Source organism: Piliocolobus tephrosceles, chromosome 3 (assembly GCF_002776525.5).
Source record: "Piliocolobus tephrosceles isolate RC106 chromosome 3, ASM277652v3, whole genome shotgun sequence".
Taxonomy (NCBI): Eukaryota; Metazoa; Chordata; class Mammalia; order Primates; family Cercopithecidae; genus Piliocolobus; species Piliocolobus tephrosceles.
Window position 1 is genome coordinate 120,825,036 of NC_045436.1, and position 26,812 is coordinate 120,851,847.

General features: G+C 37.2%; 1 protein-coding gene across 3 annotated transcripts in view; it reads left to right on the plus strand.

Annotated features, from left to right (window-relative positions):
• The first annotated feature begins 2,140 nt into the window (after positions 1–2,140).
• The window catches only part of YTHDC1 (YTH domain containing 1), a 38,456-nt gene continuing 13,784 nt past the window's right edge, over positions 2,141–26,812 (plus strand). For 2 of the 3 annotated variants that reach the window (XM_023232134.2, XM_023232135.2), the window contains exons 1-9: positions 2,141–2,523; positions 15,405–15,506; positions 15,897–16,228; positions 16,350–16,776; positions 20,369–20,458; positions 20,915–20,968; positions 21,565–21,659; positions 23,457–23,565; positions 23,643–23,760. In XM_023232134.2, coding sequence (XP_023087902.1) covers positions 2,496–2,523; positions 15,405–15,506; positions 15,897–16,228; positions 16,350–16,776; positions 20,369–20,458; positions 20,915–20,968; positions 21,565–21,659; positions 23,457–23,565; positions 23,643–23,760 — 1,355 coding nt within the window. In that variant the 5' untranslated portion in view covers positions 2,141–2,495. The remainder of the gene's footprint in view (positions 2,524–15,404; positions 15,507–15,896; positions 16,229–16,349; positions 16,777–20,368; positions 20,459–20,914; positions 20,969–21,564; positions 21,660–23,456; positions 23,566–23,642; positions 23,761–26,812) is intronic. The other variant, XM_023232136.2, reaches the window with a different exon arrangement.

Genomic DNA, 26,812 nt, shown 5'->3' on the forward strand with positions numbered 1-26,812 from the left:
TTTGCCAAGGTTAAGAGCCCATGACAGCCTCAAGCTGTCCTGATGACATGTGCCCAACGTGTTCGTGCACAGCTTCATTTTATACGTTTTAGGGATATATGAGACATCAATCACCAGTTTGACTTTTTCCTTTGGCTTAGTGATTTTGGGAAGATTTTCCTTTCACATGTGTATCTCCCAGCTTCAACAATTATTAACTCATGGGTAGACTTGTTTAATCTATTCTCCCACCCACTTTCCTACACCTGCCACCAGTTTATTTTGATAAATCCCAGATACCATATAATTTCATTTGCAAATATTTATTATTATTATTTTGAGACACAGTCTAGCTCTGTTGTCCTGGCTGTGGTGAAAGTGGCACAATCTCAGCTCACTGCTACTTCCACCTCCCTTGTTCAATCAATTCTTCTGTCTTAGCCTCCCGAGTAGCTGGGACTACAGGCACACGCCACCACGCCCGGCTAATTTTTGTATTTTTAGTAGAGACTGGGTTTCACCATGTTGGTCAGGCTAGTCTCAAATTCCTGACCTCAGGTGATCTGCCCACCTCAGCCTCCCAAAGTGCTGGGATTACAGGTGTGAGCCACTGCACCTGGCCTGCAAATATTTTCGTATGAATCATGAAATTGTAAGAAATTCTTAAAAAAAAAAAACTTATTACAACTAAAAATACAAATAGCAATTCCTCAGGATCATTAGATATTATTTAATGTGTGTGTGTGGTGTGTGTGTGTTCATATATTCAAATTAATGTCCAATTAAGGTCCTAGAAACAGGACCAGTCCTGGTGGCTCCACACCTGTAATCCCAGCACTTTGGGAGGCCGAGGTGGGAAGACTGCTGGAGCCCAGGAGTTAGAGACTAGCCTGGGCAACATGGCTAACACCATCTCCACAAAAAATGCAAAAAATTTGCCGGGTGTGGTGGAGCATGACTGTAGTTCCATCTACCGGGGAGGCTAAGGTGGGAGGATCACTTGAGCCCAAGGTTGCAGTGAGCCACGATCACACCACTGCATTCCAGCCTGTGTGACAGTGAGACCAAGTTTCAAGAAAAAAAAAAAGTGGTACCACATTCTAGACTTCTAGACTACTTGTCTTTCTCTGAATATGCAATTAGTTTGCCAGTTTGTCTTCATATAACAAAGTTAGTTACCTTTTTGCAGATTTTTCTTACCCTTATAATTCAGTTATAGTTCAGGGAAGCAACATTAGATTTTCTTTCCATTGGACAATGAATCTTAAGCAAGTTTCTCTTGCAGATTTTTACCACACTATGTAGTTATGTATCTATTGGTCATTTCTTCTGTAGTTTCGATTCCTGGATGGTCTGCTTCAATCAATTTTGTGCCCCAGGGCCTTGATACATGTTTACATTAGTTGTTAATTACAAAGACATATTACGATACAATTCTTTCCCCAATTAAAAACAAACCTAGGACGGACGTGGTGGTTCACACCTGTGAGCCCAGCACTTTAGGAAGCCGAGGTGGGTGGATCATGAAGTCAAGAGATCGAGACCATCCTGGCCAACATGGTGAAACTCCGTCTCTACTATAAATTAAAAAAATTAGTTGGGCATGGTGGCGCGCGCCTGTAATCCCAGGTACTCGGGAGTCAGAGCCAGGAGAATCGCTTGAACCCGGGAGGCGGAGGTTGCAGTGAGCCGAGATGGCGCCGCTACACTCCAGCGGAGCGAGAATCCCTCTTGAACAAAAACTAGTAGGCTTTTGTGACTACAAAGGAGCTGGCTGCATGCTGCATTGCCTTTGAGTAAGAGTGGAACCCCAACTAAGAAAGCACATCTGGTAAACATAAAGGATTCACCCAGACTTGTCCTAAATAAGACTCCGATTTCCCGAACTGAATCAGGAGTCCTTTAGAGCGACTCTAGCTAAGAAAGCCTGGCAGGCACTCCACTAAGAGTTTCAGGTTGGAAAATTGCGCCATCCGGGTATAGCCAGCACAGCTGGAACTCCATGAACAACCTGGGCAACCTAATCTCTGCATAAGACTCCTTCCAGGTACCAGTGGGTTGAGGGCAGCGGGGTGACGCGCTGACGTCAAGTCACGTTCTTTTGCACGTCCCGCTTCCCCGCCCCTCTCCGCACTGTGACGTTCCCAGAGAGGAACGAAGCGTAAACAGCGCACGGCATTTCGGGAGCGGGATTGTTTCGCGCAGGAAGCAGGCTCCATTTTAGCGCCGCCCGCCGTCGCCATCTGTTTCCCTTCCCTCCCCCATACCCTCGCTCGAGTCTGAGCCCTAACGAGAAGGCTGGGCCTAGGCCGCTGGAAGCTGGAGTGAAAGGAAGGGAGAAAGGGAAAAAGAGGGAAGAGTCGAGAAGGCTGAGCGTTAAAGAGGCCAAGTGCGACGCGCGCAGCCGGGCGGACGGACTGACGGACGGGCCCGTGCTTCTGCCGCGGCTGCGGCACCCGCGCGAGTCGCGTCTAAGCGGCAGCGGCGGCGGCAGCGGCGGAAACCGAAGGGGAGCAATGGCGGCCGACAGTCGGGAGGAGAAAGGTTAGTGCGGAGAAAGGTGACGGGCGGAGGCGAGGCTGGGGCTCGGGAGTGGAGTGATGGAGCAGTGGTCGTCGTTGCGGGGCGGGAGTGGGGGTTGGGGAGGTTAGTTTGCCTCGTTGGGGAGCCGGTCGCCCCCACCGAGACACTTGGACTCCTTGGCGGAGACCAGGCCTGCCCTTTCGTCCTCGGTCTCCATATGGCCTAACGTTTCATCTCGGTAGGGTTTTTCTTTGATCCGGATTTCACGCTTGATTTTCCGTTTAGCTGTCTTGGGCTGAGAGGGGCCCTTTCTGAGTTGCAAGCTCCTAGGTTTATTTCCTGGTAGGATCATGCAGATGTAATGCGTATTTTCAGGACAACCATTTCTGTTAGACTAAAATTTGAGAACCCCTAATGCCACGATCACACTGGTAGTGTGGTAAGTGAGCATGTTTAAGAAGTGGCACTGGCAGATTATTAATCTTGAGAAATATCTGCAAATAACTTCTGGCTGTTCCTGTTCCATAGGCAACAGGAACTAGCCGTTTTGTTCCTCGAATACTCATTTTGGAAAAACATAGTACTTGGAAAAACGAATACTTAGTTTGGAAAGATAACTATGTGACATAGGCTGGCAAAGAAATCCTGGGTCTATTATGCTAGAAAAACGTGTGTAGGTCCCAGAGGGTACAGTCAGAAACAAATGGATGCAAGTTACAGAGAGTTGGAGGGATAAATTTCAGTGAAATGTAGGGAGAACTGATGTTGCTATAATGGAAAGATATACTAAATTCCCAAGCCCTAGAGATGTTAATGTAGGTCCTAGATCAATATCTGTCTGGAGAGTGGTTTAGATTAAATGCTGCTTTAAGATCTTTTTCAACCCTAAGATTAACATAATAGCCTTGGAAAGATTTTAGTTGATAATATGACAACGGTCGCTGCTCTGTGTCTCACACATCTCTTCTGTGTGCCTAAATGATTTGGGAGATTTTTGTGGGGGTTTGTTAAGTGGGCTCTAGAGTCAAGTTACTTAGGCCTGTGATCCTTTTTTCTTCATTTTTCTGGTTTCTACATCAGGAGGGTCTTCATGCTTTAGTGAACTGCCCTAGGATAGAGACAGGCTTGGAAAGTGGAGTGGGTGGGAATATGTTTAAGATACTGCCCTTATCCTAAAGCAGTTCTTTGATTAGGTTATAGCAGTTTGATGTTCCATCATTAAACTAAATGCTAAAAAATCTCCCTGGGTTTGTTTTTTGTTTTTTCTGAGAAATCCAGAAGGAATGTGAACATAGGATTGCATGGTGTTAGTGAGTAAAAGAAACTGCTTTTACTTAGTTAACTCAGTTATTAAAAATACGTACTCTTAATTAGTAAGTATTCAGCAAACATCTGATTGTAATTTATGAGCTGTGGATATGGGAGTCTGTAGTGGTTGTGGTGGACGAAATGAACCAAACACAAACATAAGTAAAATTCAGTACTTCTCAAGAATTCGTTGTCTAAGGTGAAAATATTTACAAGTCATTGATAGAGTAGACGCAGTAATGCACATTGAAGAAGAAAAGTAGATGATTTTAAAAGTTTTGCTTTAGAAATGATTTAGTGGTGATAATGCAATACAAATGCATAGACTGTATAGCTATTATTGGGAAGGAGTGATGTCACCTGTTTTCTATACATAGGATACGTTTCCCCACTTTTGAGAAGGTTCTTTGCCTCACGTTTGCTTAGTTTTTTTTTTTTAATTTAATTTTCATAACAACTTTATTTAAAAAGTTTATGTAAGTACTTTATAGTTTAGAACAAAGATTGTTTCTGGGCTGCATGGAGAACTAGCACTTACCTACTGGAATTGTTTATTTCGTTTTGGGAGAGTTCTAGGTAACCTACAGGTTGTATCATTTACTTGATCATCATTGCACGCCTAGCTTTATAGTTAGAATCAATACTTGGCTCTTCCTCTCTTAAGGAAAAATGGTACTCTAAGTGCTTTATTGCCTATGAAACAGGAAATTATAAGGATAAACCCTCTAAAAATCTCAGTCATGTCACAAACGTTAAGTTCCTTTTCAAGTGATTCCATAAATGGTTTAAGATCTTGATAACGAATGAGTCTAAGTTGCAGAAATTGGCAATTAATCACAGAACAGTGAAAAGGCTCCTGTTCATAGAGTTCTTGAATTATGGGTTTTGCACCTATCTGGGTAATAAAGACATTAATTTCTATAATCTATAATGATGCTTCTATAATATTCATACCTAGAAGCTGAAAGCCATATACCTGGGCAGATTGCTAGGTCCCTGTGATTCCTGTGGTGATAATTTGCCCAGTAAACTGGATTTGAAAGGTGTTGCAATGTTGATGTTAACTAATATTAAATGCCATTTTTCTATATAAGGAGGAAATGTGCATCTTTTCTGTTATTGCAGACACCTTGTATAAATTTTATTAAGCTTTTACAAAGTTTCCTACAAAGAACAGTTAAAAAATAATCTATCCAAAACGTGTATGAGTAATGTGTAATGAGTTACTGCATTAAAAATAACATGTTTTCTACATTACCCAACTGGAAGCTCCCTGAGGGCCCAGAGTACATCTGTCTTGTTCACTGAGTTCTTTGTATACAGTAATTGTGTTTCAGTACCTTGAATATTTACCAGGTTGGACTTCGTTAACTGATTGGTTATATGACATGTGCAGTGTGATAACCAAAGCTAAGAGTTTCTCAGTTTAAGTTATACAACACTTTTCCCCCCACCCCCAAACTCTACCAGCCTTATTCCTGATAAGTATGTTCTTTTTTTTTTTTTTTTTTTTTTTCTGAGACGGAGTCTCGCTGTGTCGCCCAAGCTGGAGTGCAGTCGCGCGGTCTCGGCTCACTGCAAGCTCCGCCTCCCGGGTTCTTGCAGTTCTACCGCCTCAGCCTCCCAGTAGTTGGGACTATAGGCGCCCGCCACCACGCTCGGCTAATTTTTTGTATTTTTTAGTAGAGACGGGGTTTCACTGTGTCAGTCAGGATGGTCTCGATCTCCTGACGTCGTGATCGCCCACCTCGGCCTCCCAAAGTGCTGGGATTACAAGCTTGAGCCACCGCGCCCCGCCGATAAGTATGTTCTAAGACCCACAGTGGATACCTGAAACAATGGATATTGCTAAATTCTATATATACTGTGTTTTTTTTCTATATGTACATGTCTATGACGAAGTTTAATTTATGAGTTAGGGACTGTAAGAGATCAGCCACAACAGTAATAAAGTAGAACAGTCATTACAATATGCCATCATCACTACTCTTGTGCTTTGGGCCTATTATTAAGTAAAATAAGGGTTACTTTGAACATTGGCACTGCCATATGTGAACAGTTGATCTACTACCCGAGACAGTTAGCTAAATGACTAATGGCAGGTAACATATGTAATGCAAATATTTGTTGACCAAAGGAATGATTCACTTCCCAGGCAGGACAGAGTGGGACGGTGCATAACTTCATCACACTACTTAGCGCGCAGTTTAAAACTTATAAATTGTTTATTTCTGGAATTTTCTATTTTTGTATTTTTGGACAGTGATTGACTCAATTGACTGGGGGTAACAAACCCTCAAAAGCAAAACCTTGGATAAGTGAGGGACTACTGTATATATACACACAGTTGTTGTTTTCAGACAGCCTCTGTCTCGTAGGCCAGAGTGCAGTGGGGGCAGTCATGGCTCACTGCAGCCTCAACCTCCCAGGGCTCAAGTGATCCTCCCATCTCAGCCTCTCTAGTAGCTGGGACTATAGGTGTGTACCAGCATGCCCAGCTAATTTTTTATTTTTAGTAGAGATGAGGTCTTCCTATGTTGCCCAGGATGATCTTGAACTCCTAGGCTTAAGCGATCTGCCTGCCTTAGCCTTCCAAAGTGCTGGAATTACAGGCATGAGCCACCATGCCCAGCTGTTATACACACGGTTACATGCAGGCATATACAAATATATATATACACACCCACAGAGTCTTGTGCACACACATACAGTTATGTGTCATTTAACAGTGAAGGTGGGCATTGTTAGGTGGTTTCGTTGTGTTATCATAGTGTGTTTACACAAACTTAGGTGGTATAACCTACTACATATCTAGGCTGTATGATATAGCCTATTGTCCCTAGGCAACAAATCTGTACAGCATGCTACTGTAGGCAGTAGTAACACAATGGGAAGCATTTGTGTATCTGAATATCAAAATGATAAAGGTGAGGCATTATAATATTAATGGAACCACTGTCGTTTATATATGCATTTCATCATTGACCAAAATGTTGTGGCACATGATGACTGTGTATATACTATGGCTCTCGCTATAGTAATTTCTTAGGATAAAATTGCCTTTCCTGGTTCACTTTAGTTTGGGCTGTGTAAAGCATAGAGTATGTAATTGATATTCCAATATATTCATTTTATCTATAGGAGAAGTAAGGTAGAAAATTTTAAATGCTTTCTTTGCACTTAAATTGTATATTTTTTAGAAGACAGCAATTTTGGATGGGAAATCCAAGTTTTTAAACTTCATTTGGAGGAATGAGAATTTTGAATGACAAAAACTGAGAAACTAGTCTAAACGTACAATGTACATTACAAGATATAGAAGGGGGAGGTTCTAGTAATCTTGCTTCATTGCCAGATCCCACTAAAATTATATTAAATGAGTTAAAATATAATTTATTTTGGTACCTTGTGTTAGAAAACAAAATGTGTAATATATTTAATATTTAACTTTTTTTAAATACTAAATCTTAGTCTGATGCTGGAACCTCACATCTTAATAAATAGTGCAGTCTTCTGACCCAGAAGCTTCTGCAGTAAAAAATGATTGTCCCAGATAAAGGTTAATTTTCTACCCTGGTATCCCTGGAGTTAAGGTTTGTGACCTTCGTGGACAAGAATGTAAAGATTATGGTAAATTTTAAGTTTCCATGTTTACCTAAAACAAATATCCCCCAGCCAAGCAACAAACAGCTAGCTTTGTTATTCCTTTTTTTGAGACGGAGTCTCGCTCTGTCGCCCAGGCTGGAGTGCAGTGGCCGATCTCAGCTCACCGCAAGCTCCGCCTCCCGGGTTCACGGGTTCACGCCATTCTCCTGCCTCAGCCTCCCGAGTAGCTGGGACTACAGGCGCCCGCCACCTCGCCCGGCTAGTTTTTTTTTTTTTGTATTTTTTAGTAGAGACGGGGTTTCACGGAGTTAGCCAGGACGGTCTCAATCTCCTGACCTCGTGATCCGCCCGTCTCGGCCTCCCAAAGTGCTGGGATTACAGGCTTGAGCCACCGCGCCCGGCCTAGCTTTGTTATTTCTAACATCTTGTCAGTTTTTGAACAGGCTTTAAAAATAATGATGATTTTTTTTTTTTTTTGGTTGTGGGGAGACAGGGTCTTATTCTGTTGTCCAGGCACTACTGCACAACTTACTCTGTTGTGCGGTAGTGCGATCAGGGCTCACTGCAGCCGCGACCTCCCAGACTCTGGTGATTCTCCCACTTCAGCTTCCTGTGTAACTGATAGTACAGGTGCGGTGCGCACCACTAATTTTTGTGTTTTTTGTAGAGATGGGGTTTCGTCACGTTGCCTAAGCTGATTTCATGCTCCTGAGCTCGAGCTATACACCTGCCTTGGCCTCCCAAAATGCTGGGATTACAAGTGTGAACCACCATGCCCGACCTGTTACTCTTTTTATATCCTTGTTTACTTCCTATATCCTGGGAATCTATACCTTTACCTCAGAACTCATTTTGCTAATAGTTTGTGATTATAATATTAATACAAAACATTCACACATGATTATACTTTCACGGAGGAATCTAGCAGCCAGCTATGGAATCTAGCAGCCAACTGTTTCGTTTTTAATTGAGGCAGCACTTAAAAGTCATGCAATTCCAAATATCTGGGTTTCAGAGTCCTCTTGAAAATGTGGAAGATCTGACAACACAGTGCTTGCAACTGTCAAGGAAGTTAATCTTTGAGTAGGATTGTCCCCTTTAGCTTTCCTCCTCTTTCCCAAAGTATTATATATTGTATACTAAAACCAGTTTGATGTTCCTGTGCCTTAGTATATGAAACTGAGCCTTGGGTTTTTTTGAAGTTTAAGATCAATGTTATGCAGGGTTTGCAGATATGTGTGCATGCCAGAATCTGGCAGATAAAGTACTTGCTTAATACATTAGGTAATAGTATCATGGGTTTTTTGTTTTGTCTTTTTTTAAAGAGCCAGCATGCTCTTTGTTCAGGTAGTGATAGTAAATACACTGATTCACCAGATACAAACCCAGATTGTCTCATGCAAATCTTTGACATATGTTACCTTCTCTGTGTCTTAACTGAAGACTAGACTACTCCAGCTGGTTGTTTTCAGGTGAGAATCTGGGCCCCTAATAATCAAGTAGTATTTTTTTAAGCAGGTTCTCATATTAAATCCTTAGAATTTTTTAAAACAACATTCAAGAGCTGAGTTTATTCTATAGACTGCTAGTATAAAACTTTTGGATGGATTTGAATTTTAACTCTAAATGTAAATACTGTTTAATGTAGGATTGTTTTATTAAGCTTATTTGTTGCACTGGCACATTATAAAAAAATCCATCTTTTTGTGACATCTTAATTTTGGAACAAAATTTTATAGATTTTAACCTGAGGTCAGGAGTTCGAGACCAGCCTGGCCAACATGGCAAAAACCCTTCTCTACTAAAAATACAGAAATTTGGCTGGGCCTGGTGGCGGGTGCCTGTAATCCCAGCTACTTGGGAGGCTGAGGCAGGGAGAATTGATTGAACCTGGGAGGTGGAGGTTGCAGTGAGTTGAGATCATATCACTGCACTCCAGCCTGGGCAACAGAGCAAGTCTGTCTCAAAAAATTTTTTTTTTTTTTTTTAGAGATTTAAAGTGATTTTTAAAGGCCGGGCTCATGCCTGTAATCCCAACACTTTGGGAGGCCAAGGCAAGTGGATCACCTGAGGTCAGGAGTTTGAGACCAGCCTGGACAACATGGCAAAACCCTGTCCCTACTAAAAATAACAAAAATTAGCTGGGCATGGTGTGGTGAGCGCCTGTAATCCTAGCTACTCGGGAGGTTGAGGCAGGAGAATCACTTGAACCTGGGAGGTGGAGGTTGCAGTGATCCCAGATTGTGCCATTGCACTCCAGCTTGGGTGACAGAGCGAGACTCCGTCTACAAAAAAAAAAAAAAAAGTTATTTTTAATGTCTGTATAGTTCTCTATATAGACATCTAAAAAAAATTTCAATGTGAAGTGCTTTGTGTCATAGAAATTAGGATTTTTGTAGTGCATGAATTGTATGTTCATAGACCTTTTTGTAACCTGGCATTTCTAATCTTTGTTTACTGTTATTATTCTTGGGTTGGGATGCTACTATCAAACTATTGTGAAGTAATTGAAAGTATATATATTTCTATTTATATAGAATATCAATAATGTTAAATTTCAGGACAAAGGAAATGGTTAAAAACATTTGTTCAGGTAGGTTAAAGAAAGTCAACCTGGAACTAGTGGATATTACTTCATATCTTAAAGAGATAATTCTTAAAAATGGATATGCCAGTGATGATTGTAATCTTTAATAGCAGTAACTTGTGAGAGTATTAAAATATTTCTGCTTTTGTAATTCATTCTACTTTAAAAAAAAGAATTAAAATGTATGGAAGGTGTACTTTTTCAAGTCAGTGAAGGATATGGCCAGAGGAAGCAGTTTATATTAGCTTTATAACTTAATACTATAAGCTTTAACACTGACCTATTTAAATGAATTTTTTTGTTACTAAAAATGCACTTCACTTATATAATTAAAATATTTATCCTTAAAACTATAGTCATTTTGGAAACATCTGTCATGTATTATATATGACACTTCTGTCAACAGTGATTAGAGTATGTGTCCCCTTATTAGAGTAAGCTTTTGTGATGAATAAATACTGTGATAGTGTTGCTGGATTTCTCCCTGGTCCTTTCTCTGTTGGGACACGAGTGTCCTAAACTACCATGTAAGAGGTCTGCCTACTCTGTGGCTGCCATAGTAATGAGTAATCACACAGAGAGAATTGGAGAGGCTCCAGCTTTGAATCTTCCCAGCCTAGACATCAGCCAGACTTGTCAATGAACAAGGCTTCAGATGATTTCAGCCCAAGCCCTAGCCCCATTTAACAGCAGCCACATGGGAGACCCAGGTCCAGCCCTGGAACCATGAGTCATAATGAAAAATGTTACTGTTTTAAGTCAAGTTTTAGGGTGATCATCTTACACAGCAGTAGAAAATTAGAACATGTATGTATATACCATACCTGTTTTGTTGAAGAAGGGATTTTGTTTTGTGTTCTGGACCAGGTTTTATATATATCATGTAGCCCATTAGCAAGAGGATTGGGGCAGGCAACCTCTTAAAGTCTGATAGTGATAAGGAAGGGGAGTCTTAAAAGTTGAAAACTCATAGAAGATTCAAATGTCCTCCTTTTCCTGTCCCCAAAACTGATCTTTTTTAAGTGCCTCTTAAGAGAGGTGAAGAATTGAACTCAGAAAGACTGGGAATTTCCTGATACCTAAATGTAAGCTATAACCTGTATTTTCTTAACCTCCAAGACTTTTTCCCTTGTATATCATATTCCAGTGTATATATAAGGAGTTTCAGTGATGGAGAAAAGTAACTTAAAATTTGGTCATTTGTATTTTGTCAGGGGTGGCAAAACTTTTTGTAAAGGGCCAGATAGGCTTTGTGAGCTGTAAGTGTTTTCTGACATATTCTTTGCTTTTTTTTTTTTTTTCCTTGTTAATAAGCACCTTAAAAATGTAAAAACCATTCTTGCAGGCCATTCTAAACAGGCAGTGGGCCACGTTTATCCTGTAGGTTTTAGTTTGCCAGTTTGTGGTAAAACCAGTTTATTGATTTTATGGACTGTAATATGGATAAAAGTGTATACATCATTTAAGGGAGGATGTTATAGTTGATTTTGAATATTTCAGTAGATTTTAAATGTTGTAATGTTAAAGATATAGAGCTTTCTGGTGCACTGATTTGAAATTTATGTTCTAGTATGTATGTCATTTTAATATTTTGCATTTGCGTTCTTTATACTTTGGTTAAAGGTGCTTTTATTGTTCCCCATCTAATTTAACTGTAGATTTGTAAAGCCAGAACTTCATACTAATATCTGTTTGTTATTAGAAAAGTGTATTTGGTGAACTTGAACATTTGCACTTCTGTTTCTTTATCTGCTAAGTAATGAATGATTAAACATGCCTTATTTTATATGATTTGTATATATGATATATTTTTAAAAAGATAAGATTTTAAAGTGACAAAGTTTTTTTTTTTTTTTTTTTTTGAGACGGAGTCTCGCCCTGTCGCCCAGGCTGGAGTGCAGTGGCCGGATCTCAGCTCCCTGCAAGCTCCGCCTCCCGGGTTTACGCCATTCTCCCGCCTCAGCCTCCCGAGTAGCTGGGACTACAGGCGCCCGCCACCTTGCCCGGCTAGTTTTTTGTAGTTTTTAGTAGAGACGGGGTTTCATCGTGTTAGCCAGGATGGTCTCGATCTCCTGACCTCGTGATCCACCCGTCTCGGCCTCCCAAAGTGCTGGGATTACAGGCTTGAGCCACCGCGCCCGGCCGACAAAGTATTTTTAAAAAGTAGTAAGCATTGGTTCATATTTGTTGTCTTGAAAAAGGTTGTAGGTGCTTTCTAAAACTGCAACCAGTGTCTGAATTTGAATTCATTAAAACTTTTTAAAACAGTAATACCCCCTTTTATAGGAAAACCAGGCTTTAAGTGTCTTTGAAACTTAAATTTATTTAAATTAACATTCTGCAAAATTCATTCTGTATTAAATTTAGCATGTCTAAAGTGTATAATATATAAATGTTCAGGGTTCGGGGGTGATATTTCCAAATAAGAGCTAGTGATTTTATGAAAAGATTTGTATAGCATTATATTTGCCTATTTCATTTGATAGTCTTTTTTTTTTTTTTTTTTTTTTTTTTGAGGTGGAGTCTTGCTCTGTCGCCCGGACTGGAGTGCAGTGGCCGGATCTCAGCTCACTGCAAGCTCCGCCTCCCGGGTTTACGCCATTCTCCTGCCTCAGCCTCCCGAGTAGCTGAGACTACAGGCGGCCGCCACCTCGCCCAGCTAGTTTTTGTATTTTTAGTAGAGACGGGGTTTCACCGTGTTAGCCAGGATGGTCTCGATCTCCTGACCTCGTGATCCGCCCGTCTCGGCCTCCCAAAGTGCTGGGATTACAGGCTTGAGCCACCGTGCCTGGCTCATTTGATAGTCTTAAATTTTTTCTTTTTGTTTTCTGCAAATGTATTTGATTCTGTGAAGACCTGTTGGATCTACTTTTTTATTGATTAATGAGCTTTGACCCAGTACTTATTAAACATCTGTAAAACGTGGATTTCTATCAAACTATTTTTTTTTTTAATTTATGATGTAGAGTCCAAAAATGGTGTTTGCCACCGTTCAGATCTTGAAGGAATTTTGTCTTAGCAAAAACATGAATCTAGATGATGAGAGAAGCTTTTTTGTTTGACATGTCTGGATTTTAAATAAGATTTTTAAAAAGTAAACAAAAATAACCCATGTAACCTGTTTTCATTTTAGAAAAATGATAGAAAGTACATATCAGCATTGGTACCACCCAAAATAATCAATTTTGCTATTCCAGACATAGTAGTTTTCAGATATCTTTAGACTGTGTCTGTCTTCAAATGTAAAGGAAACTGTTATCTTTTCCATTCCCTGTGTAACCTTCTTATCATTTGTATTAACTATTCTCTTCAGTCACTGATGTCTTTCCCACTTTGGGGAAAATTTGAATCCCATTTAACCTGTTTATAGCCCCCAGGTTAATTAATAGACCTTGCTGTAATTCAAGTGGGCTTTGTTTTTTCCCTGAAGCCACAAATATAATTGTTCTGTCTCATCAGTTTTCATTGCTTTATACTTCCTCTTTGGCACAACTTAAATTTGGAAAAATTTTTGTGGTATTGGAATAGTTAATGTTTAAACATTTACTATTAGCATTAGTACATTATTTTAAAATTTAAAATGGTATTTGTGTGTATTTCTAAGGTTTGTCTTGTTGGACAAGGTGGAAGTGGGGACAAAACTGAGTTTTATGCTTTCATGATCATTGAATATGTCAATATAGTCATAGTTCCCTTGTCTGAGTAAGTTTTATGCTTTTACAGTCCACACCAGCAGGCTCTAAACGTTTTTTTATTATATAGCGCATTGATAATTTTTCATTTAACTTCCTTTTTGACATAATTTCACATAAGCATAATAGCTACAAGTGCAGTGTGAAGAATTTTCTTTTAGTGTCCAGCCACATTCTGCGAATGTTAGCATTTTGTCACGTTTGTCTCATTCTGTGTGTCTGTGTGTGTACGTGCGTGTGTGCACACTTTTTCCTGAACCATTTGTAAGTTTTAGACATAATACAGCTTTGTCCCTGAATACTTAAATATGTCTTATAAGGACTTTCTTTGACCTTAACCATAGTACAGTCAAAATTAGAAAAATAACGTTGATACTTAACCTTTTTCAAGACAACTAATATTAACCAATGCTTACTACTCTTTAAAAATATTTTGTCACTTTAAAATTTTATTATTTTAAAAATATATATACAAATCATATAGAATAAGACATGTTTAATAATTCATTACTTAGTAGATGAGGAAATAGACGTGCAAATGTTCGAGTTCACCAAATAACGTTGATAAACACGTTAAATGGGATACATTTACGTTGATATAAACTATTCAGATTTCACCAGTTTTTCCAGTTATCCAATATTGTGGGCTGTGTTCAGTTTTCATGCTTCTCTAGTCTGCTTTGATATGTAATAGTTCTTACTCTTCGTTTCATGACTAGTGACATATTTGGATACCCTTTACTTTGGGTTTGTCTGATTTTTTTCCTCATGTAGGTTCAGCTTTTCCATTTTGCATAGAACATTACAAAAGCTTAGTTCTGTTCTCAGAGCATTGTAACGGGGGGTCCATGATGTTGATTTGTCTCATTACTGGTAATGTTAACTTTAATTATCTGGTTAATTTGGCCTGTGCGACATTTCTCCACTGTAAAGTTGTTTTCTCTTTGTAATTGTGGAGTGCACATTTTTGGTAAATGTGTATTTATAGGTTGTACATATGTATTTCTCTACTAATTTATTGTACACATTTTTAAGCCATCAGAAATTTTAGAAATTTAAGAATGAGGTAAAAATAGAGACATTCTTACATTTTCTTTTTATGCTCCAATATATCTTTTCATGCCTTCTGAGATGTATACTCCTGGCTTTGTAGACCAGATAGCCCAGACTTCTCTTTCTCTCTGTGTGTGTATGTGTATGTGTGTGTGTGTGTGTGTATCTGTGTATGTATATATATTTTGAGACACTCAACTCTTACCGTCCAGGCTGGAGTGCAGTGGCATGATCTTGGCTTACTGCAGCCTCTGCCTCCCGGGTTCAGGTGATTCTTGTGCCTCAGCCTTCCGAGTAGCCGGGGTTAAAGGCATGTACCACCACGCCCTGCTAATTTTTATATTTTTAGCAGAGCAGAGTTTTGCCATGTTGGCCAGGCTGGTCTTGAGCTCCTGGCCTCAAGTGATTGGCCTGCCTCAGCCTACCAAAATGCTGGGATTACAGGCATGAGCCCCCATGACTGGCCAATTCTTTACCCTCTATTGTTTTATAGAAATTAATCTTGTGTCTTGATTCTGAAATAAAACTAATGCTTTTTTATGTAAAAGTGAAGTAAAAGCTCCCTGGGCACTTGTGGCCTCACGCTTAGTAAGTACTCAAAAGTACATGCTTAATGATAGTGATTTTTCCCTATTAATTTTTAATTTGATTTGCAGATGGAGAACTTAATGTTCTAGATGATATTTTGACTGAAGTACCAGAACAAGATGATGAACTGTATAATCCAGAGAGTGAACAAGATAAAAACGAGAAAAAGGGTATGTAAGAGTTCTATTATTTTTGAAATAACAGTATAAATAGAGGAGATTCAGTTTCTTAAGAAAATGACTTAAGTGCTTTTTTGTACTTGTTCTTTGAGGTAGTTAACACTAAATGTACATAACAAACTGATATCCATATGAATGGGGATAATCTGTTTTTTTCTAATACATGAAACTTTTCAAATATATGGATTTATTCCCGTAGTTGAAAGCTATATTTTCTTTTAGATTAATTAACTCTGGAGCAGAAATCTTTCAGAAGACTTTTAAAGAAATGAGGCCTTTTCCCCCCTTCCTGATGTATATTATCGTCAATCTTTGGTGAAATAAATGGAATATACTACAAATACTACTACTACTTTTTTTTTTTTTTTTTGTATTTTAAAGGATCAAAAAGAAAAAGTGATCGAATGGAATCTACTGATACCAAACGACAAAAGCCTTCTGTCCATTCAAGACAACTGGTTTCTAAGCCACTGAGCTCATCATCCGCTAGCAATAACAAACGAATAGTTAGTACAAAAGGAAAGTCAGTCACAGAGTATAAAAATGAGGAATATCAAAGATCTGAAAGAAACAAGCGTCTAGATGCTGATCGGAAAATTCGTCTATCAAGTAGTGCCTCCAGAGAACCTTACAAGAATCAACCTGAAAAAACCTGTGTCCGGAAAAGGGATCCTGAAAGGAGGGCCAAATCTCCTACGCCAGATGGTTCTGAGGTAGTAAATATTATTGCAGATATAAAACAGAAAGCCATTCTTTTTGAGGCTTTAGAACTGTTTATTCACCCTGACCTTGTCTTTTATATGACTGCTGATCCCCTTTTTCTTTAAACATCAGAGAATTGGGCTTGAAGTGGATAGACGTGCAAGCAGATCCAGCCAGTCTTCTAAGGAAGAAGTGAACTCTGAAGAATATGGCTCTGACCATGAGAGTGGCAGCAGTGGTTCTTCTGATGAGCAAGGCAACAACACTGAGAATGAGGAGGAAGGAGTGGAAGAAGATGTGGAGGAAGATGAAGAGGTAGAAGAAGATGCAGAAGAAGATGAAGAGGTGGATGAAGATGGAGAGGAGGAGGAGGAAGAGGAGGAGGAGGAGGAAGAAGAGGAGGAGGAGGAGGAAGAAGAAGAATATGAACAGGATGAGAGAGACCAGAAAGAGGAGGGAAATGATTATGACACTCGAAGTGAGGCCAGTGACTCTGGTTCTGAATCTGTTTCCTTCACAGATGGGTCCGTCAGATCTGGTTCAGGCACAGATGGATCAGGTACTACTTTTTATTTGTAAAAGTTTGTCTTTAAAAAAACTTGATAGGTTTCGATCTTGAAAATGTTTAAATTATAAAATTGTTTAGGAGATGGGGGATATTAATAGGATTGTCTTGTGATCTTTTATAATTATATGCTGTTGAATGTTATAAATATGTTTGAATAATCTTGAATAAGATTTGCATATTTTAGTAAAGGCATTTCCTAGCTACAGATTGGTTGTGTTGTAAATGAGCACAAGTCCATTTGATTCTGTATAAGGAAATGTATTTCAGATTTCTGTAAATTCTTAGATTTTCATACCAGTCAGCAGTTTATTTAAACACTGATGTACTTGAAGTATATTCATATGAAACCTGTCCACTGGGTATTACAGTATTTCCTTGGTAAAATATCCCTGGATTTCCATCATATGGCTTCAGAATCAAAACAAATCATTTCTTTTTTCCCTGGGAGCACGGACTTTTCTTCTAATTCTGTGTCTGTCAGTTGACTGGCTGAGACAGGGTCGACAGGAGGGCTGGGGTGTAAGATATAAGATGGAGACGAAGACTATAAATAAAATTCTTGTGGAAAAATCAGGTAAGAGCTGTCTTGAGTCATTTCTTCAATGCTGTCTATCCTGCCTCTCTATACCTATGAGACAAAAATGTGTGACTGTTAGATAGTTGGAGGCACTAGTCTTAGGGGAACCTTTCTTGGGGGGAGGGTATAGGAAGGAGAGGTTAGGGTACTTACAGAGCACTGTATGACTGTCTTATGTAAAGATGCTACCAGATTGCTACATAAGCAAAATGTACTAAACGTAAGAAAATTCCTATTTTTTGAAATACATTTACAGTTCCATTATTATAGAATTTGATCATTTATAATAGTACATTTTATATATATATATAGTATAGAAAAGTACTTCAGTTGCCAATCACTAGAAGATAAAGCCATCTGCTCTACCTATACTACATACAGATAGTACATGGCTATACTATATATATTACATATTTATACTATATAGATGGTTTCTATCTATACTATATACAGTATAGGTAGAACAGATGGCCAGTTATTTTCTAGTGATTGGCAACTGAAGTGCTTTCAACCTTTTGTTCGCTAGAATTCTAGGTTTGGGAGTTAAGATAGGCTTTTCAAGGGAAGTAGAGATAAACGGAATGGATGAGTAGTTGGATTTGTTGTAAAAACTTGTGGAATCTTTAATTCTGTGCTTCCATCATGCCTTTTGCAAACTGATAGGATGTATTTTTTATAATTTAAGATAATAAGAAAAATTTCATTAGCAGTATGTGTTGAATGTTTGTTTATTATGGAGAATGTGTGAAACCACTCCCGTGGGTAGGGAACATTTTGTTGTAGGAATCTTTTTTGTATCTGTATTATTTCTTAGACTTTAATGTTTGTATTGTTTACATTAAACAAAGGGAACTTACTTAAATGGTAGGACCAGAAATCTGCAATTGTAACAGGCTCCTAGATGATACCATAGGAAGGTAACTTGATTGATATATTTTGTTTTTGTGTAGAAGACATTTCAAATTAAATGGTAACTGTAGTTTTATAACAAATCTTGATATCAAAACTCTGTTACTAGACTAGGTTTATTCTAAAAGGGATACCTGAAATTTTTATTTTCCTTATTAAAGGAAAATCCCTAATGTGGAACATGCTTTAGGTACTATATTAATAAGCAGGAAATTTTTTTATACAATAGTTTATGAAAGAGAATGGTGTGGTTTTGAAATTTCTTCATTAGGAGACATCAATTTTTAGATAAAAGTGATCACAATTTAGTTTCTTTGTCATGAATTTTCTAGATTCCAGTTCATTTTACCTTATTCTCAGAATTTTTGTTAAGTTCATAAAAGCAACAGGCTGATGGATAACGCTTTATTTATTAGATGATTTTCATTGTTCTTTTGACCTAAGAGTAACAGCTGGGGGAGAGGGCCATAGACTTAAGAGCACTGGGAGTTATTCATGAAAAATGATGAAAATTTCTTGGAGATTTCTAATGCTAATGCTAGGTTTAGCATTATATAAAAACAATTGAGTAGGATCTTCTTCTGTTATTTTCCCTGCATTATCTCAGATCTTTTTAGTAATTTTTTTTATTATTGTTTTGTCTTTATATAAAGAAGGTCTTGCTATGTTGCCCAGGCTAGTCTCGAATTCCTGAGGTCAAGTGATCCGTCGGCCTCGACTTCCCAAAGTGCTGGGATTATAGGCATGCGCCAGGCCCATTTTGGTACTTTGGACCATAAAGTAATTCTTTTTTAACAGCAACAAGAGACAAATTACACTAAATCTGATCCATTCATAATACTTAGACTCCTGAAAGAAATATCCATGGAGGAAAAATTAGAACATGTCAGAACTTTTGAAAGGAACAATGAAAAAAGCCCCCTAGACCAGTTAAACCTGTAATCTCCTTTCAGAAATAGTTATAAAACATCCTTTCTACTTGCTCAAGCCAGAGGACCTGCCCTTGAGTCTAGGTTCTGCCACCCAGGAACTGTGGGACCCTAGTCTAGTTGCCTAACCACTTGTCTAATCCAAGGTTTCTTCATCTGTAATGAGAATATCTTGTAAACTTGTTCTGAGAATTAAAGGAGATAAGTACTTAAAGCTTTTTAAATAGCTGTCGTTATATAGTGGGTTATTGTATACATGACCACTGATTATTCTTTTTCAGCTCTCGATTGTTTGTATAAAAATAAACATGCATTTTTTTTCTTCTTATTCCCTTATCTCTAAGCTGAAAAGTAAAAGGAGCTTATCATGGTAAAATTAAGATAAAAATAAACAGATAGGAGAGCTGAATTCCATTTCAAGTCCTCATGTATATGCTTATAAATTTCCAAATTAAGCTTGGGACTGGTTCTTACATGACAGGTAATCCAAACCTTTTCTATTTACTGAAGATTTTCAGCTCTCTTACAGAAATACACAGGCTACCATTAAAATTGTAGGGGTAAATTTTAAATTGAATTTGAAAATAAGAGCAGTAATCCAGGGAGGAAATGGCTAAGGAGAATGAAATAGAAGACACAAAAACAAGCAGTGCCAGCCAGAAGGGCATCGCTAATTATGGTATATATATTTTTTCCATTTGTAAAGCTTTGGGTTCAGGGGTTCATCAAATCTCTTAAGATAGAATCAGAATTGGAATTGTGATAAAAAATGGTAGTGGAGTTTAAAAAAATAAGGACTTAAGACAGTGATACCTGGTGTGTAGAAAGGACACAGTTTTGAAAGAAATTGTTTTTGCTTTGCAAATTTTCCCACCTCTTGGAAAACTGTATTCAAGGTCACCTATATATGCCAGTTAAGGCCCTGACTTTGTAGTTATTTCATTTGTTTTTATTTGGTTGAAACTGATGAGAGAAATAAGATGCCTGTACTTTTAAAACAGTATTTTTAAAATAAAACATTCTTAGGAAATTGAGGGATCAGGAGAGGAGCACAGACTAATATAAGGGCTATGCAAAAACTAGACGTGTTAATGATACATTCTTGTTTGATTACTTCTCTTCGTTTCTATATTGTGATTAAAAAAAAAAAAACTCTTGTTCTTTTTAGATGAGAAAAAGAAGGAAAGGAAGAGAGCTAGAGGCATATCTCCAATTGTTTTTGATAGAAGTGGAAGCTCTGCATCAGAGTCATATGCAGGTATTCTCATTTTGTGATCATATCTGACTTGATTCTAATGTAATCTGCTTTAGAAAGCGTGTGGAGGCTGTAGTTTAGTGTGAACTTGTTGATGTCCATTAGTACTGATTTTTGGCATGTTCAGTGTAATAATTCTAGAGAAAACTAAGCTTTTTCTTATTATTTTAATCCTGTTCTGTTACTGCTTAAGTGGAATTTTCACTTTTTTTTTCTTGGAAGATGATGATTCAGTGACTAGTTTTCTGAGTGGGAAACTGTTCAAACACATACTTTTAAAAAAATCCAAACAACCCAAAAAGCAAAACACTCGTACACATTGAGAAGTTTTTTTGTGTGTGTGGGTGCGCCAGGAAGATAATTTGTCTTGAATGAGAATTTTATGTGACAAGACTGTAGAAATTTTGTCTTATCTCTATTAAAGCTCAATCTGAACAAATGTACTTTGGCTAAATACAGGTTCAGAAAAGAAGCATGAGAAATTATCATCTTCCGTTCGTGCTGTCCGAAAAGGTATCATTTAAATTTGAAATTGTTTTCATTGCATGCTGCACAGTTATTATTTTGCCTTATTGGTTCTCCATTAATAGCTGCTTTTAATGTAGTAATGTTCCGATATATTACATGAAGCAAAAAATAGTATCTTACATTGAAAGCTCTGTGTCTGCTTCTTACTGCATATCTTTTAGAATAATACCAAACATTTCAGGATATTTTAGTTTTTGGACAAAATGGGATGGGTGTATGTGTGTTTATGTGTGTATGTGTTATATATAGATGTGTGTGTATATTTATGTATGTATATAATGGTCTATTATCACTATTGAATCTGAGTAAGAAAATCTGTAAATCTTGGTAACCATTTTCATACTTAAATATGGATTTGATATATCGGAACATCACTAGGTTAGGTTTACTTTCTTGCAGTATGCTGGTTGTCTTTTCTTAGCTTTGCTTTATTACTTGTCGTGGCTTAGCTTTCCAGGTTGAATGGGTGATTGTTTTAAAAGTTTAGCTGGGTTGTGGAGGGCTAATTTCAATTAGTATAGTTTTTATCCCTTTGTGTGATAATGGCCTGTGGTTAATTGATTTGGGTTTCTTTTTTTCAGATCAAACCAGTAAACTCAAATATGTGCTTCAGGATGCAAGATTTTTCCTCATAAAGAGTAACAACCATGAGAATGTGTCTCTTGCCAAAGCTAAGGTATTAGCATCAGTTCTGTTGAAACTATCCTAATATTAAAATTTTTAAATGGGAAAGTAGACTTGTATCAAGTAGCATAGGTATTATGGTTTTCATTACGGCTTTAAAGTTCTACATTGCAGTTACCACTTAGGATCTGGTTTGTAGTCAGGCAGCCTACTTGTCATTTGAGTTTTCTTTTTTTTTAAAGATGATTTTAGGAGTCAGAATATTAAATGTTGAAGGCTATACGGTTTAACTTTTTGCTGTAAAAGATCCTGTTTCTGTTGGTTTTTGTTTTTGTACTTCCTCAGTGGCTCGTTTATTGTACTAACACTTCTAAAAGTACCTCTAGTTAACCAATTACTGTTTTATGTTGATGGTTGATGTATACTTTGAGGTTCTTTTGAAATCATTCTTGTATGGAGAGTTTTATTTTTTAAAATTAAGATCATTGGTGTTTAGAAGAAAAAGGAAGAATTAGCTTAAAGGCCCACTCCAGACTTTGCAAAAAGGATATGCATAGTTGCTGTAGGATGTTGTAAGATAGTAATTTTCTTTTTATGTTTGGCTACAAAAATACATTGTGTGTTACACTAGCTGTTATAATGTTTTGCTATTCTTAGTTTAAATTGAGTAACTACAGTTTCAACTGATTTTCAGAAACTTTAAAGTTAGACATTTTTCTAATGATATTTCTGTCAATATTCTATATTTCTAACTTAAGGACTACCCATAAAACTTTACAAACAGAAGGAAATAGTACACCAGATAGCCTTATCCTGCTCTCTAGCTTAAGTGGATTTAGGCAGAAGTACACTTAGCCCTTGGTATCCACAGGATTCCCCATCTTTCGATTTAACTAACTAGATTGAAATAATAGGAGAAAAAGGAATGAGAAATAATACAACAGAAAATATAAACTTAAACACAGTATAACAACTGTTCACATAGCATTTACATTGTATTAGGTAAAAGTATTCTAGAGGTGATTTAAAGTATATGGGAGTATATGCGTAGGTTATATGCAAATACTATGCCATTTTATATAAGGGACTTGAGCATCCTCAGATTTTGGTATCTGCATGGGCCCTGGAACCAGTCCCCAACAGAAACTGAGGAACAACTGTAAGCACTTAGTTTGAATGAGATGTCATTTGTATGAGCAGATTGGTGTGAGCTGAATGATAGCATCTGCCTTGTAATTCCATTTCTTTTTATCTTTTATGAATGAAGAATTGGTTAAAATGCTTTAGAAATTAACAAATATCTTCCAGCTCTAGGTAGAACATAGGCCTCTTCACTCTTCAGTCAAACTATTGATACATAGAAATTTGAACTTAAAAACTGCTTTAAAAAAACGAAGTTAAATAGAAAAATGCTAGATTCTTGACTAATACAGTAATTTTTAATTATTTGATTAGGCACAGTTTTTCAAGAAGACAAACTTCTAAGTTGCGGTTCACCTTCAAACAGGATGTATTTACTACAGTAAATCGTTGTAATATTAAAATAATTATAGGTGGTTGGTTTCAGTATGTAGAATTCTGGTCCCTTAGATTTGAACCTCATCTCCGTGTGTTTACTAGTTAGTTGCTTTAATAATTTTGTAAAATTGGTAATTGTCTACATTTTTTCCCTTAGGTTTTTATTATTTTGACAGCTGATAAATAAAATCTTTCTTCATTATAGCTTACTTAAATTGAAAGCACACCGAAGTATGTAGTTTTTTTTGTTGTTTGTTTTTTGCAAACATAACTGGAAACACAAAAGAGTTGTAATTAATTTCACTTTGTGGTCTTTATGTTATTTATATAGGGTGTATGGTCCACGCTCCCTGTAAATGAGAAGAAATTGAATCTTGCATTTAGATCTGCAAGGAGTGTTATCTTAATATTTTCTGTCAGAGAGAGTGGAAAATTTCAAGGTAAGAATAAAAATAATTTGGACATATAAAAACATTAATTATATTAGCATCTACATATTATGATATGATTCTCTTAGGGTTTGCAAGACTTTCTTCAGAATCACATCATGGAGGATCTCCTATACACTGGGTGCTTCCAGCAGGAATGAGTGCTAAAATGCTGGGAGGTGTCTTTAAAATTGACTGGATTTGCAGGTAAATTAACACTTGAGTATAGATAACTGAAGTTTTGAATACGCTGCCAGTTTAGAATAATGTGTTAAAGTAAAAACGTCATCTTATGCATATCTTACCTTATTTACTATCTTTATCTAATGTGGGACACAACAAAGGTGTATTAAGTCTGAAGTTTCATGTATTTGATTTGTTTTGTATATTAGTAATACAGCAGTAAATGAATTGGACAATTGCTTGAAATGTCAGGCATATCTATATAATTTTAATGATTTAACATGTCACTTAGCTATTGTGGAGTAAGTACTCTGACTTGGCTAACAATTTCGGAGTTAACTAGTTCAGTTGTGAACAGTATTTTTTAAGGAGGTTAGCAAATGATGTTTAGTTGCCATTGTGATCTTTTAAAACTGAATTAAGATTTAACTATTTATTAGAAAAATAATCAGGCTTATTTTGAACACTGAGTTGTCACTATTTTTAGGTCCTTACTGCATACTGAATTATTGTACACAAGAAGCTCATTATTTAAGGGATCTTTATGTGGCATACACAAATCTGTTACCTATAAAATTAATTTTAGTTAAAAAGTGTCTGAAAGGAGATGGTTACTTTGTGAGTTTTAAATTGTTTTTGGGTATTAGATCTTGATGAGCATGAAGGAGTTGGATGAAAAAAAAGAAAAATGCTATGCATATGAAGGAAAGCTCAGCCTAAGTCAAGAAGAGCATGGAAACAAACTATGGGCGGGGCGGGTGGGGAGGGCATGTGGTTGTGTGAGTGGGATAGGGAGCTACCTTTTTTTATGAAGGAGATGGTTAGGAAAAGAGAAGAACAAAGGGCACAGATGGATAAGAATGAATGAATGTGAGTCAGCCTAAACGTTTATTGTAGGATAGTGGGGAGCTGTGAAGATAGGGGGGTGATATATTACAAATAGCATACAGTCACTTGCTGCGTAGTGACATATCCATCAAGAAAGAATCTTGTCCCATAAGACTGTAGGATTCGTAAGAGGTACCTATAATACCATATTTTACTATACCTTTTCTATGTTTTGATACACAAGTATTTTCATTGTGTTACAGTTACCTACGCTATGAAATACAGTAACGTGCAGATTTGTAGGCTAGGAGAAATAGGTCATACCATATATCCTAGGTATGTAGTAGGATATACCATTTAGGTTTATGTAAGTACATTCTGTGATGTTCACACAATGAAATCACCTGATGAGTGTATCCCTGTCATTAAGTGACACGTAATTGTATTAGGTTGATAATAGCATAGCAAAAAGCTATGTGCAGAAAAAATACCCATCCCATTATTACTTTCTGTGGGGAAGAGTTGGAAATCATCTAAATTCTTTGAAATAGAAAATTAGTTAAACAGATTATAATTTGTCTGTTAAATATATGTAGAAGTAATCTTGCACATATCAGCATGGAAAGGTATAACATGAAAAAATCCATAATTACGGTATTGGAATGCAGTGTTAGGTGGTGAGACTGTTAGTACTATCTCCCACCTCCTCTCTATTGCCCCCAGGGATTTTAAAATACAAATTTAATAGTTTTTTTGAAATCAAAATTAAACTTGAAAATCTGGTGACAATTTATAGGGAAAGGGAGTGATTATTTTTCAGCAGAGAGATGAACATTTTTATTTATTTTTATTTTGTGTGTGTATGTGACTGCTCTGTAAAGGCTAGAGGAAACATTGTAATGTAACATTTGCAGGTGTTGCTTTCTTGAGAACAGGAGAGAAAATAATTGCCCATTTTTACGTGGGTTGCAGCAGGTTTTGTTTTGAGTGTTATTTGTTCTGTTAACCTTCATTTTTACATTACTGATAAGGAAATTTGTTCTTAATTTTAAGATGAATTTAATTTTTCATGGATTATTCATTCTTCATATTCTTCATTGACTTACTGACTATTCTACTGACTTGTTTGAAATGTATCAAGCAACTGAAGAGGTAGACAGACTCAAATTGTCTGTCCTACTAACATGAGATGTAAAATTATGGGCAGTAAAGGGCTTTTATTATTTTAAAGTAAGTTTATGGGTTTACCTAGAAATAGTATTTTTACATAATAAAACTATAGTTTTAATTTTTTTAATACTCCTAAGTTCTATTCAAGAGTAATTTTGCAATACTTTACACTTCTGGAGGGCATGTGATATTTCTAACATTGATATTTTCCTTAGATAAGTCATTTGAACTCTGAGTTTAAATTCTCTATATATACTGAGAATTACATTTGAGTCTCAAAATTAAAATGATTTAAATTTAATAAATACAAATGCTAAGGATTTTGCTATCAATAACAGTAACTGCTCTTAATGTATTTTTCTTTTTCAGATATAATAGTTACTAGGTTTATTTAAATACGCTTTGGATATAATAATAACTAGACTTAAGCCTCTTTACGTGTGATCACTGGATCACTTCTATCAGTAGCATCTGATTGTTAAAATGCAGAATCTTGAGACCCACCTCAAACCTGTTAAATTCCTGGTGGTTCAAGTAATTGGTAGGCACATGGAAGATTGCAACCAGATAAGTGTTGTTTTAGCTGATAAAGAGGGAGGCATAAAAAGTGACTTACTAAGGTTGCCACCTGGAATTAGCTCAAAATAAGGCATAATCTATGAAATATTATTCATCCAAAGTTACGTTTACTGACTAGATATTATATTCCTTTCATGTCCATTCCAAATAACTCATTTCTCTTTTCATTTAGTCTCTCCATTTTTCTTTCTTTCTTTTTTTTGAGATGGAGTTTCACTCTTGTTGCCCAGGCTGGAGTGCAATGGTGCGATCTTGGCTCACCGCGACCTCGGCCTCCCAGATTCATGCGATTCTCCTGCCTCAGCCTCCCTAGTAGCTGGGATTACAGGCATGTGTCACCACACCCAGCTAATTTTGTATTTTTAGTAGAGACGGGGTTTTTCCATATTCGTCAGGCTGGTCTCGAACTCCTGACCTCAGGTGATCCTCCCACCTCAGCCTCCCAAAGTGATGGGATTACAAGCATGAGCCACCGCCCCCGGCCTCCGTTTTTCTTTTT